Genomic DNA, 14,798 nt, shown 5'->3' with positions numbered 1-14,798 from the left:
CCTAGACTCATGCCCTAAAACATTGTATTACCGCATTATCAAACTAAAACTAGAAAAATAGGTCAGCAGACTGTCACAGAATTCCAGATATGTCACAAAGATGTATTTTGTTGGTAGGAGCAGCTAATCACAACTCTATGCATGAAAGAAGAGCAATGTGACAAGCTCAGAGGAAGTCATGCTTTTAGCATTTTTCTAAAATCAGAACTTGTTCAAAAACATGATTTTCTTGTTTCAGATTACGAAGCTAATATATCACATATAAATGTCACTTATTTAGCAATAATATATTTTTCACTATTAATTCATATAAATTGCTACTGAAACCAAAGATATTCCATCATCATGTCAGATGTGCCCTACTTAGATTCTCTTCTCAATCATAATTCCATTTATACAAAAAAGAAACCACTGGGGGTGAGTTTTCAGCTTTGATGTGCCTGGCACGGATCGCATTGATCCTGCAAAATAGCACCCGGACCTATAAACCATCACCAAATGGTTTACAATCCCCCGGTCCCTTTCTACTGGCACAAACTGGATCGCACCCAGAAAAGACACAAGGCTGATTAGCATATTCAAACTAGTATTTAAATATGTATAGCCCATTCGACGCCAGATTTTCCCGACCTTCGAGCGCGGAGTGAGCCCAGCGAGAATCACTACTGGTCTCCACTAGTGGAGACCAGGTGTGATGGCCACGCTGGGAGACTCAGAGGCCATTGAAGCCTCTGGGTGGTGCCAACCTGGCAGTGCTAGTGTGCCATGAATAGTGTCAAAGGTGGGGCCTGAGCGGGGACTATGATGGGAATGCTATGGCAAGAGTGTCATGAAAGGGAGGGGGCATAAAGGGGGACCCATTGGGAAGGCTCTAATGCCCTCTTGCCAGTGATCCTTCGAGAAGGGGGAAACAAGCTGATGGGGGTGGGGTCCCGATGTCCGTGGAGGCGGGGGAGGGGGTCTCCCAGTGCACTGAGATTAGGGCGCCCTTTCACTTTGCAGCCAGGATCATCGGTGTGTTTAGGCCCTGCCCCTCCCAGAACCAGCATGCAGCTCTCCACTCTTCTAAAAAAATGACTTGAGCGTGGAACAATTGCAGTCCGGACTGTGGTGGTCAAACCAGCGCAGATCGCTCCGGTTTTCTCGCTGTTATGACAGTCAATTTTTGGGAAAATTGCCACCACTAAATCACAAGCTCTAAATACATTCATCAGTCCACTTGGAGGTCTTATCTTTTATATTGTCTAACCTTCTTTCAGCATTATAAATCTGAGGCATCAGTAAATAAATGTTAATGGAATCTGCCAAAGGTCAAGTCAATATATTGTAACACACGGCAGTTGATTTAATTTTATTAGAACTATTCTAAATAAATTGTTTCAGTGATCTGGTCCTGCTTTTCCTACAAGTACATAATGTGTCTGTAAGGGCTGAATTCTTGTCTGGGTTTGAGAAAACCTGAGCTGCATACTCTTGCAGCTCATAAATGCACATCCAACACGTGTGACTTTACAAAGATTTTTCATCTTTTCACTCAGAGGTCGGGTTCGCAGTGCCAGCTGTGGCAGAGTACATAAGGAGTGTAAGTGGGGAAGCCAGATGGTTAGAAGGTTCACCTCAGTTCTCCAACACAGAAGCCAAGCTCCCAACAAGGCCCACCAAATCTCACCCCTCAACCATCCCTATGCCACCTCACATTACCCCATGCTACATCTGCTCTCCCCCCCCCTCCACCCCCAAGTATCTTCCAAAGCCACTCACCCAAATGCACTATTCACAGTTCTCCGGAGCCAATGCTATAATAATTGTAAAAGCACTGGGGGAAAATTTGTATACCAAAACATGCCTCTGCACCCAGACGAAAATTCAGCTTGTTTCCTACAGTGGCTAAACTCTCCATGCCACTTTATTATGTAGCATATTAGTAAATTTAGCAGCAGCATGCATGGACCACTCAAGTCCAAACAGTTGAATCCAGTGGCAGTGGAATAGCACGGCCTGTTCTGTGTGGTGTCCTGAAATCTGAGGAGACTGACAAGCCAGCACTGAAGTCAGTGTTATAGCAGTTGGTCACAACATTTGATGCTCAGCCAGATTTAGATGCACATGTACACTGTGTGGGTAGCAAATACAGATAACATCAAAGAATGGGAGACTGCACCAGAAGGTGCCCAGGAAACCAGAATTATTTTCATGCAATTCAGATTTAACTTCAATATTCCAAAATTAAATATGATTTAATACAAGGGACCAGAACCATGGAAAATCATTAATATTTCAACAATCAACATTGTGCTGATACACTGACTCGTTAACAAGAAGTTGACCCGTTTCATTCTTATACATGGTCTTCTCTGTCTGGATTCAAGTCTTGCCCTGTCCTTCCCTATAAATTTCTTACAATGAGTATAATATTATAATTGATCATTAAGGAAAATATATTACTGCTGTTCAAAGTGTTCCTTAGACAGTTTTTACTATCAATGTGTCTTACCTCCTGTGCATCTTCCACGCTATTATTCGCAAATTCAAATACAAGCTCATTTTGTTGAACTGCAGTCGCCATAGCAGTGCATTCCTTGTGCTTCAGCAACAGATGAGGTGGTCCATTTGACACGGAGAAAAGTGCAGGGAAAGATCCTTCTCCTTAAAGGGTATCAGCTTCCATAAATTGAAAGCATTTCAGTTCATAACATATTGAGAAGGTAGAGGAGCAATGGAAGCCTTTGGGGTTTGATACAAGTTCCAAAGAAATTGGAGATTCCCACAACGGCAAAAAGGACGGTGAAAATTCAGAGGAAAAGGCAGAGAGTCTGTGTCCTGGATCGTATTTCTGCATTCAGACTTCTCTGGTGAAGACCATGTTGCTCTGTTGTGGGAAAAAAAAAAGGATTCCGTCATTTAAAATAAATTTTGAATGGAGCCGAGGCTAAAGAAAGTTAATGTATCATGTCACATCTGGTGGTTTGCCTTCATTTCTTGCAAAGCAGCAGTGACATGAAGGATGGTTAAAGCCTGATGACTCGTGTGTGGCAAAAGTTTGTTTCACGTTTAACAGACACTACCAAAACAATGATAGTAATAATAGCTTTCGTTTCTTGCGGTATTCACTGACAGTTGCCTTGTCATCTCGTGAGCTGTGATGAACTTTATAAACCAAATGCTTTCTTTACTGACCTTCTGAGAAGATTCTTCACGACTTTTGTTTTTGCAAAACGAGCGTTAGCTACTTACTGCTGTTCCCTTATCTCTGTTTCAACCTTGAAGAAGCAGGAAGGAAGCAGCACCGACTACGTCATGGCAAAGCAGAAACTGCAAACAAACCCTCTCTGTGGGCTCACGTGAGAAGTATAAAAGTTGCAGTTCAGTCAGAGTGGAAAATAAGTCACTGGCTAGTTTAACGTTCAGTGTTTCAGAACTTTCCTTTGGTCAGAAGAATGTGGTTGGGCTTGACCAGAATTACATTCTGCAAAAAAATCAAACCGTTATCCTTTGGATAATATTTTTGGTCTCGCTGTGTTAACACAGAATATTTAGAGTCTACAGATGTAAGGAAAACAATAACCTTAATAAGAAACATCTTGCAGTGCCTTTATCCTTCCATGAGGTCTAGGACGGAGGGCAAAATCACAAGACATTGCATCACTTCCTGTGATGATGCATACTGTCTCATTAGCATATAACAATTTACTACATCTCCCCCAAAGTCTCTAATACTCCCCATTATACAACACCTCCCCCAGGTCTCTGGCTTCCATTTCTTCTTATAGAGACAGCTACTGTGGCAGTTTCACAAGCCTACACAAGTGGTTCTTAGCTCCAATAGAGGAGATTTGGGATTAGCATCCTACAGGTAACCCCTCAGACTCTACTGAGCAGAAGGAAATTAATAGATGAATCAGGTTAACCAGTCTGGTATCCATCAGGATTTGGTAGATGAATGCAGCATCTCTGGTCTGTTTGATTTGTCACACGACTGCGCCAACAGTGTAGACGGTTGCTTCTGTATGGAAACTAATGCATGTCTATTCTGTTTCACCATACCATTATCTGTTGTCTGAGGTAAGATTGTGGATGAGCTGTCTGTTTACCACTTGTTCATAGGGAGTCTGGATTTAGATCCAAACTGGCTTTCCTGGCTGGAGGTCTGGCAGGTTGCATGTTTTGTGATGTACTGCATCTGACTAGAATGATATTAGTCTTCTTTCTCCCTCACCTTGTCCAACTCAAAAGATTGTACTCATGGCATGAGTATGTGGGAAGGTAGGGAGTTGTGATCGGTCTTCTTCCCATGAGCGGTTCACATGATGCTAAAGAATTCTGGAATGGAGTTGAACTGCTCAGAACTGCAAGCAGGTTCATTTTTCTTCAGTGTGCTTTTGCTGTATTCATTCAACTTTCTGCTTCGTCTTTTGGCTTCAGGTGAGCTAGTATGAAAAAAATCCATATGATGTTGTGAACTCTTTAAAGTATTCATTGACAAACAATGTCTGGGATTTCATGTGTTACAAAAATTTCCTTCAATGACGTACTCACTGCTTCAGAAGTGCGACCCTGCAGTTGCTCAACTTCTGTCCATCTGGAGTAGTAATCTACGATAATCAAGAACATTTAGCTTGGTGTTCAAAATGGTCCAACCCAAGATGGTCCCAGATCTTGATGGAAATGAATTTGACATCAATGAGTCTCTTGTCTCCTGATGATGAATAGCACAACTGAGACAATTCAATAGCATCTCTTCCAACAACTGATATATCTGGCTACCAAACAGAATATCTTGCTCGACATTTTGTGATGTCCACATATCCTTGATGCAATGGTGCAGTGTATCAAGTCTCAGAACTCCAGGAATGACCGCTCTCTTATTATGGATGAGTAAATCATCAACTTCATTGACGTGCCCTCTCCATTTATAGTACTGTCTGAGAATGGGATTGTGTGGCACATGTGCTGGCCATCATTTGATGCAATACTCTCTGACTTGAGCATGCTTGTCACCAGGCCAAACATGTGCAGCATCTACTAAACTCTCCTCATGTGCCATGGGTTCAGAAGTGTGATAGATTCAATACCATCTTCTTTGACCATCATTAAGTTCCTTCCATGTCTTAGCCGACATTCTTCCAAGGCACACATTATGTGAGCAAGTCTCTGGCCACAATGACATCTCATATGAACTCACTTGTTCCTCAATAGTCCTATGTTGCACTTTGTCATCATTGTTCCTCCTCTGTCTCCATTTGCTCCCTTCCTCATCCTCCTCCATTCTACCTCCTCTTCTACATTCTCTTCCTTATTTAAGGATATGGGCCCTTTCTCACTCTCTGCCTTGAGTGCCAGATCCTTTTGCGATCACGACCCATACCTTTTCCCGCCGAGGGGAAGATAGTGTGAAGCAGAAATGGAGGAGGAGTTTTTAATTTCTGGCCCTGCAGACCTTATGCTACTGTTGCCCAACTCCATTCCTGCCTTTTGCAGGAGTCAGAAATGTGGCCCATTTTGACATTTTTGAAGGAGCAGTAGCTTGTTTATTAATTCAGGGCAATCATGTTACCTGTCTTTCAATTCTGCTTCCAAATAGGACTGGAAGATGCAAAAGTTGCACCCCTGTACAAAAGAAAAACCTCAAAGCCAAACAGCCTAAGCTGTTCAGGGCCTTGGTGTGACTGCATCTAGAATATTGCATACAGTTTTGCCCTTAAGGAGCATTGTTCTTTCATTGGAAGAGGTTCAGAGAAGGTTCACCAGATTGATTCCAGAGATTAAATAGTTGCCTTATTGTGGTGGACTTTAGTTGTGCCTTTGTCCTGCCTGGACCACCGTTGTGTGTTTGTTATGCCTGGACACATCCCCAGCCGGCTCAGCTCCTCCCCTTGTCACCTAGTATAAGGGTGGCTGTCTCCTCCCCCTTGTTCAGTTCGGGTCGGTTACCTGTTGGGATGTGCTCCTGATTCTGTTATGAATAAAAGCCTACAGTTGTATTGGCACACAAGTAGTCTTTTGCCTAATTGATAGCGGATCACCTATAAGGAAGGGTTGAGCAGATTAGGCCCATATCCATTGGAGCTTGGAAGAATGATCTTATTGGAACATATAAAGTTCTGCGGGGGTTTAACAGTTGTTGCTGAGAGGGCTCAGAATTAGGGGACACAGTTTTAAAATAAGGGGTCTTCCATTGAAGACACAGATACAAGGGTGAATTTCATTTCTCAGAGGGTTGTTAATCTTTGGAATTTTCAACCCCAGAGAGCAATGGAGGCTGAGTCACTGAATATTCAACACAGAGAATTGATCTACAAGAGAGAGTCGAGAGAGGTTGATTGAAAACAGGAAATTATAGACCAGGCAGCCTGCATCAGTAGTGGGGAAAATTCTAGCATATTTATTCAAGATTTTATAGCAAGGCACTTGAAGGTAGAATTGGACAGGGTCAGCATGAATTTACAAAAGGGAAATCATGCTTGACAAATCTACTGGAATTCTTCGAGGATGTAACTATTAGAGATGATGTGGGGGAGCCAGTGGATGTGGTTTATTTGGACTTTCAGAAGGCTTTCGACAAAGTCCCACATAAGAGGTTAGTGTGCAAAATTAAAGCGCATGGGATTGGGGGCAGTATGTTGAGATGGATAGAAAACTGGTTGGCAGACAGCAAACAAGGAGTAGGAATAAACAGGTCATTTTCTGGATGGCAGGCAGTGAATTGTGGGATACCTCAGGGATCAGTGCTAGGACCCCAGCTGTTCACAATGTATATGTGGTAAACCACTGTTAAGCTTATTGCCTGTGTGTGTGTGACATGCCTGGGCATGCCCCTGCCAGCCCTGCCTGAGACTCCTCCCCCCCTGGTCCAGGTATAAAGGTGACTGCTCCCCACCCCCCCTGCCTCAGTCTCTGGACCAGTTCATCAGCATGGGTGTGCTCCAAGTCTTTTGCGAATAAAAGCCTATTTGTTCTTGCATACAAACTAGTCTTTGCTTGATTGATAGTGCATCAGTATATTAATGATTTAGATGAGGGAACTAAATGTAATATTTCCAAATTTGCAGAAGACGCAAAGCTTGTTGTGAGGGTGAGCAAGATGTAAAGATGCTTCAGTGTGATTTGGACAGGCTGAGCGAGTGGACAAATGCATGGTAGTTCCAATATAATGTGGATAAATGTGAGGTTATCCACTTTGGAACCAAAACAGGAAGACAGATTATCTGAATGGCTATAAATTGAGAGGGGAGTGTGCAATGAGACCTGGGTGTCCTCGTACACTAATCGCTGAAAGTACGTATGCAGGTGCAGCAGGTGGTAAAGGCGGCACATAAATCCTCTTGCTCTGAAGGCCAACATTTTAAGTACAGGAGCAGGGATATCTTGCTGCAATATAGGGCTTGGTAGGGCCACATCTGGAATAGTCTGTGGAGTTTTGGTCTCCTTATCTGAGGAAGGATGTTCTTGCTATAGGTGGAGTGCAGAAAAAGGTTTACCTTTGAGATTGAGTTGGTTATGATTATATTCACTGGAGTTTAAAAGAATAAGGAGGGTATCTATAAAATTCTAACAGGACTATACAGGGTAGATGCAGAAAGGTGTTCCCAATCATGGCGATGTGCAGAACCAGGGGTCATAATCTAAGGATCTGAGATCAACCTTTTAGGACAGAGAAGAGGAGAAATCTCTTCACCTAAAAAGTGGTAAGCTATGGAATTTGCCAGCACAGAAAGCAGTTGAGGCCAAAACATTACAGCCAGGATTCTCCCAAAAGGATTCTAAGATCCCAACATGCGTGAAAATGGGAGTAAATCCCACGGGTTTTCTTGCTGTACTTAGCAGAGCGAATCTCTGACACTCTGTGATGCAGAGTACCCAAGCGTGATTCATTCTGGAACGTAGTGGACGGGGCCTATTCCCGCCTGAGAAGCCAGCAGCATTGTGCGGAGTGGGCCATTGCACAGGCGTCGATCTGTCAGTGCGGAGATGGATGCATACGCACTGCCCCCCCGCCCAAAATCGCTGGCCTGCCCTGCAACCACCCTGATCGCTGGCCTCCGATTGCTGTCTTTCCTGCAACTACCCTGATCGCTGGCCCACCAACCTCACTTCCTCCTCCAATTGCTGGTCTCCTGGACCTCTCTGGGCCAGTCTTTATGTTTATCTCCCCCGACATCCAGCCCTGATATCCCTGTCAACCCCCACCCCCTGACAATCCCGAAACCCCCATCCCGATGACCAGCCCCAATGCCACATCCGCCCCACTCTCTCTCCGTCCTCCCCCGGCCAGCCCTGATCCCTTCCCCCACCCTCGACAGTGCCGACCCCCTCTCCTACCCTGATCGCCCTCCCTCTTGCAGAATCATACAACACAGAGGGGGGGGGGGGGGAGGAATGACATTTCCATATGATAATTAGCTCTGCGCCAATTTCCAGCGTGGGGCTCATGACAACAAAAAAAAGCTTTCAGAGATGCATGGAGGCCTTAACACCCTACGGGAATCCCGCAAAATGACCGCCGCTGATGTCTCCCAGCCCAGCGAGCAGCACAGTAGGCTGGGAGGATCACTCGCAACATGTTTTCAAGAAGGAGTTAGATGGAGCTCTTGGGGCAAAGGGGATCAAAGAATATGGGAAAGCGGGATCAGGCTATTGAGTTGGATGATCAACCATGATCATCCAACTCAATAGTGGGGAATCTCAAAGATAATAATCCAGGGCAAAGTTGATCACATGGAAGAATGTGGGTTAATAAGTGATGGGTAACAATGGTCTGTTCAAGGCGAATGATGTCTGGCGCACTTGATTGAGTTCATTGATGAAATAATGAGAGGGTTGATGAAGGTGATGTTGTATCAATTGCCCAGTGTTGGATTGTGTGTGCCTGTTGAGTATTCTCTTGCTGTGTGCTGTTAGTCAAGCCTGTATGTTTACAGAGAAAGAGAAACTTAGAGAAAGATTGGGATTACAGGCATTTTTAAAATATTTGTAATAAAGCCCTGTTCACACAGAGCCTGATGCAGGTCATCTCTGCACACCTGAGGCATAAAATACCTTCAACATGCAGTTGATGTATATGGACTTACATAGGCATTTGAGAAGATGCCATATCATAGCAAAATTAAAACCTGTGTGTTGAAGTGGACGGGGCAGCATGGATATGAAATTGGCTAAGAGAAAGAAAGCAGAGAAAAGTTGTGAACAATTGGGATCAAATTATATGATTGTGAATTGAAGGGCAATGTTCTTTGTGATTTAAATGATCTAGACTTGGGTACAGAGTGTATAATTTCAATGTCTGTGAATGCCAAAAATGTGGAAATACAGTAAACAGTGAGGAGGATAATATTAGGCTTCAGGTGCATGTAGACAGACTGATCAATTAGGCAGACATGAAGTTTTGCACTTTGGAAGAGAAAATAAGGAGAGACAACATCAAATAAATGGTACAAATAGGATACAGGAAGCGAGAGACGAAGGTTCACAGACAAATATTTGAGGTGGCAGGACAAGTCAATAATTTTATTATGGAAGCAAACAGGATCATTTACGATAGAGACAATGGATACAAAATCATGGAAGTTACAGTAAGCATTTATAAAACATCTTTCACACCTCAGCCAAAGTACTGTGTCCAATTTTGGGCACCACATTTCAGGATGAATGTCTTGGCTTTAAGAGAAGGTGCAGAACTTTATGGAGGGTGAGCTCATGTGGAGAGCCTAAGGAAGCTGGGACCTTATAACTGAGAAGTTAAGAGGTGATTTAATAGAGATGTTGGGGATTGAGGGGTTTTCGTAGAAAGGCAGGAGTGTCGATAACTGGAGGATAACTGGCTAAAGAACTTTGGAATTATGAGTAGAATTTCGTTTTTGGTAGCGAGTTGTTCCAATCTGAAATGCATTGTCTGGAAGCAGATTCAATGGTAATTATCAAAAGGCAACTGAATACATACTTGAAAGGGAAAATTTTATAGGAGCATGGGGCATGAGTAGAGTGGAACTAATTGGGCAACTCTTTTCAAAGAGACAGCAGAGTTACGATGTGCCAAATGGTCCCTCTGTGCTGTACGATTCTGCAAACTTGCTCTACCGAGATAGTCTAATTTTGTTACTTCAAAGAATAGACTCTGACTTTGGTTATCTTCAAACAGAACCAATTGCTGTCTCATAAGCATGTTAATTTCTAGCTCCTGATAACAATGATTCTTTACGTGTAATGGATTAAACAATCCAGTTAACTATAATAGATGGTGTGCAATAAAAGCAAGTAATCATTTCTAGAGGACTGGAGCAACATTAAATGATTAATGGGTGTAACTTTCCCTGAGGCGATTCGTGGTGGATACCCAGCTGCTTTTAATACCAGCGAATCCACTTCTACACCAAATTTAATTTTTAACCCTTGGTGGTGGAAGTGAGAAATTAAACCTCGTCATGCTTGGCTTTGAATGTCTGCAAAAGACAGGTTGGTTTTACACTATGCGGTTTGGGGCAGGGGAAGAAAAATATTAAACTGATTTCAGCAGTAAGGTTCTTCATTCTCCCCTTTCTTCATATAATTCACAGATTGCACCAGGTTGGTACATTCTGGAATGCAGAGCTCATTTTCAGCCAGCCAAGCTGGCATTAACTGAGTGGTAATGACTTCAAAATGGGGTTGATAGATTTACTGCCCAGTTAATGCTGGCACTGACTGCCACCAGTTTAAAATTTTGTATGGCAGAATGTCTGTCTGTTTCAGGTAGACGGCCTCTGGATTTTGCAAATCATGACTTCAAGATATATTAAGGACTGCAATTTCAATTTTTAAGAACACATCGGTGGATCATGCGCCTCACATGCGCTGCCATTTTACCAGACATCGAACAATCTCACCAGTCCTTAAAGAGACTGCTGTTGGCCACACTTAGGACCTAGAAAATTCTCTGGATTCAATTCTCATGGAAGCAGGAATGATGCCGGCCAGATTGCACCCTCTCGGAATTCGCATCATGCTCTGTTGCTTAGATTTCAAATAATCTCTTCACCATTGACTCTCAATTGGACACTCTGATGGAGAGGTTGCTTTGGACAATGCAGATGAGCACATGTACTTGTGGAACTTTTGACTGTCCTAAACAATTAGTAGTATGATGTTTTACTTTTCCCTATCTAGAAAGCAACATTAGAAATCTAAAATCAGAATGAATATAATTTTGTATTAACTGTAAAACGATGAGGAAGAAACTAAAATATGATGGGAAAGAATATACTCATGGATTTGTGTGAATTTTTAATGCAGGCTCAAAGATGCAAAGGGGTTCATCTTTACTTTGGGCATAACTGTAAAATGGGTGATAGAATTGACAACTTACTCTATATTTCTCACTATTTTTATTGCCATTGATGCCAATGGACTCATTTGACACCATTACACCAAGTCAACATCCATCCAAAAGACTGGAAAGCTTATGAGTTGATTAGTTCAGAAACTGTACCTGCTTACAAAAATATAACAGGGCTGCATCATGTGTGAAGTATCTGAGTCCACAGGACTATAAATATTACTGTGTGTGAAAGTGCAGAGATCATCGCAGATACAAATTAGAATGAACAGGCAACTGGTGATTATTGAAACACTGTGGTTTAAAATAATGATTGTATTGCACCATTTTGGCAGCAGGTAACAAAGGCAGTGATAGAGCTTTTTATTGCTTCATCTGCCTCCAAAATACCTCACAAAATATATCAGTTTTGCGTACACTAAGTGATCATTTATTCTGATTAAGATAAATGTCTGAGAAACAGCGTTCCAGGCAGTTTCAGAGAAGTAACCCTTTTATGCAATAAAGATATTTTTGGACTAGCAAAGTGGCTGGTATTACAATGACCAACTGTCTTTTACATAGAATCCCCACAGTGCAGAAGGAGGCCATTCAGTCCATCGAGTCTACACCAACCACAATTCCACCCAGGCCCTACCCCCATAACCCCATGCATTTACTCTAGCTACTCTCCCTGACACTAAGGGGCAATTTAGCATTGCCAATCCACCTAACCTGCACATCTTTGGACTGTGGGAGGAAACCGGAGCACCCGGAAGAAACCCATGCAGACATGGGGAGAATGTCTTGTGTGGAGTTTGCACAGTGACCCAAGCCAGGAATTGAACCAGAGTCCCAGGCGCTGTGAGGCAGCAGTGCTAACCACTGTACCGCCCATTTTATTCTGGAAAACTGAGTGAGATTTCAGAGGCTACAAGCATGCCCAAGTTGAACATGGAATGCACAGGTTGTATCCTGGGTTTACTGTCTCAACTTTGATGGAAGGAAGGTGGTTGTAATTTTATATTACAGGAATGACAACACTTTGAAAGTACACCATTACCTATCGAGCGTTTTCTGACATGAAGTTGTAAAAGGCATTACATAAATGCAAACTCTTTCTTTGGGATTTAAAAGCAAAAGAATAACTTAGGGATTGTTCATTGGCTGCCTGGTTGTATCCCAGATTTAAGTTAGACAAGTCAGTTCCTGTTTTTATTGTGTCTCAGTTGTGTACTCCTTTAACTGGAAGCTCATTTGAAGGAATGGCATCTGAGAATAGGAAACATGAACTTGTGATGGTATTGTGACTTTTAAACCTGAGATGAGTCATCAGCTAATGTCTCAAACTGGAAATGAAGAAAATATGCACTATTTACGAGTCTGATTTCTTTGCAGTTCCTCTCTTGAATTCCAGAGCAAAGGCAATATTTCTGCACATTTCCTTCCTCTCTGCTCAACTCTCTCATTGTGATTAATGCTGTTTTTGTTTTATGCACTACTCCGCATTCCAAAATGTCACCTCCCATTGAAGGCAATGCTCATGTGACATGATTGTCGCACATCAATTACAACAATATAAGAAATGGGGCCTTATTACCACTCAGAAAGAAAGACCTGCATTTTTATAGCACCTTCCATGACCACTGCACATCCCAAAGTTCTTTATAACCAATTAAGTACCTTTGCAATCTAGCCACTATTTTAATACAGGGAATGTGGCAATTTGAACGCAGCAAGATTCCATAAATAGCAGTCGGATAACAACCAGATAACTTGTTTACGGTTATTGGTTGAGGGATAACAATTGGCTGATTGTGGTGGACTTCAGTTGTGCCTTTGTCCTGCCTGGACCACCGTTGTGTGTTTGTTATGCATGGACACATCCCCTGCCGGCTCGGCTCCTCCCCTTGTCACCTATATAAAGGTGGCTGTTTCCTCCCCCTTGTTCAGTTCGGGTCGGTTGTCTGTTGGGATGTGCTCCTGGTTCTGTAATGAATAAAAGCCTACAGTTGTATTGGCACACAAGTAGTCTTTTGCCTAATTGATAGCGCATCACTGATATACTGGAGAGAACTTCTTCAAAGAGTGTCATAGGATATTTGATCGGAGGACAAGGGGGCAGATGGACTTATGCTAGCATTGTGATAAGATGTTAATATAAGTGAATCAGAATACTTATTCAAATCAAATGGTAATTAGGGAATCATAGAATAGAATAATAGAATGTTTACAGAAGGAGGCCTTTCAGCCCACCTTGTCTATACTGGCTCTCTGCAAGACAACTCAACTAATCCCACATCCAAGTTCTTTCCCTATAGCCCTGCAATTTTTAACCCATTCATATACTGAAAGCCATAATTGTACTTGCCTCCACCACATTCTAGGGTGTTGCATTCCAAATCCTAACCATTTGCTGTGTCCAAAGGTTTTTTCTCATGCCAACATTGGTCCAATCACCTTAAGTCAGTGTCCTCTGATTCTCGACCCTGCTGTTTCTTTCCATCCACTTTGTTCAAAGCCCTTATGATTTTGAGCACCTCTATCAAACCTCCTCTCAACCTTCAGTAAGGAAAACAACCCCAGTTACTCGAATTGATCCACATGACTGAAGTCCCTTATCCTTTGAACCTTTCTCGTAAATCTTTCCTACACCCTTACTAAAGCTTTTACATTCTTCCAAAGGTTCAGTACCCTGAATCAGACACAATGTTTAAATAATAGAGAATTTCACCCAGAGTCCTGGCTGAGCTGGGAAAACTGGCCTGCAACTCGCAGACTGCACAGCCAGCTTTTCTGGCCGTATTTTGCAGCACTCTGTGCAGAAGGAATCTGCTGGCATGGACCACGCCATCACACTGGCAGGACTGGGACTAACAGTCGTCAATACCCTGATCTGCCATAAAGAAGTTCAACACCCACAGATAAGGGGTACACACGTAAATGCAAAAGGGCAACCCCTTCTCCCACCAACCATTAAGGAGCTCCTCAGAGGGACTCCCCAGCACTGGCCCTGCCATAGGGCAGTGCCAGGGTACCTCCTGGGCATGTCCCTCTTCCTCCAGAGGCTTATACTTGATGTGACATCATGTCAGTGAGGGGCAATTCCAAATGTTGGGAATGATATGGTGGGGAAGCCTGGTAATTACATTAAAATTTATTGAAATCTGGTTCCCAAGCTTCCAGGGTGGGAACCTCATTACATCAAGGAGAATTGAAAAATGAAATCTCGCCAGCAAGATTATCGTTTTCCAAATTTCATGAGATTTGCGCCCATGTCATGATAAATGCAGGTGCAAAGTCGCAGCAAATACTCGAGGCTGAGCCAGTGTTTTATAAATATTCATCATAACTTGCATTCTTTCACACTCGGTGGAGGGTGGGTGGGGGGATATTCAGCTTGTGTTTGCCATCAAAGAAAATGGCGATGCAGACAGAAAATCTGGAGAGAATCGGGTAACATTTTTGTTAGAGGGCGAGAACCTCATTTTAATGGATTGGAATTAAATGT

The 14,798-nt window shown here is 42.8% G+C and overlaps 1 protein-coding gene across 6 annotated transcripts in view; it reads right to left on the bottom strand.

Moving 5' to 3' along the window:
* Positions 1–14,798, bottom strand: part of LOC144499570 (ETS-related transcription factor Elf-1-like) — a 176,610-nt gene that overhangs the window by 103,946 nt on the left and 57,866 nt on the right. For 3 of the 6 annotated variants that reach the window (XM_078221678.1, XM_078221681.1, XM_078221679.1), the window contains exon 2: positions 2,495–2,869. The exons of 1 other annotated variant lie outside the window; for it this stretch is intronic. In XM_078221678.1, coding sequence (XP_078077804.1) covers positions 2,495–2,566 — 72 coding nt within the window. In that variant the 5' untranslated portion in view covers positions 2,567–2,869. Of the gene's footprint in view, positions 1–2,494; positions 2,870–3,177; positions 3,635–14,798 lie in introns of those variants that run through there. 2 more of the 6 variants (XM_078221677.1, XM_078221682.1) reach the window with 2 other exon arrangements.

This window comes from Mustelus asterias, chromosome 10 (assembly GCF_964213995.1).
Source record: "Mustelus asterias chromosome 10, sMusAst1.hap1.1, whole genome shotgun sequence".
Taxonomy (NCBI): Eukaryota; Metazoa; Chordata; class Chondrichthyes; order Carcharhiniformes; family Triakidae; genus Mustelus; species Mustelus asterias.
Note: the sequence above shows the minus strand (reverse complement) of the source record. Positions and strands in the feature narration are given on the sequence as shown.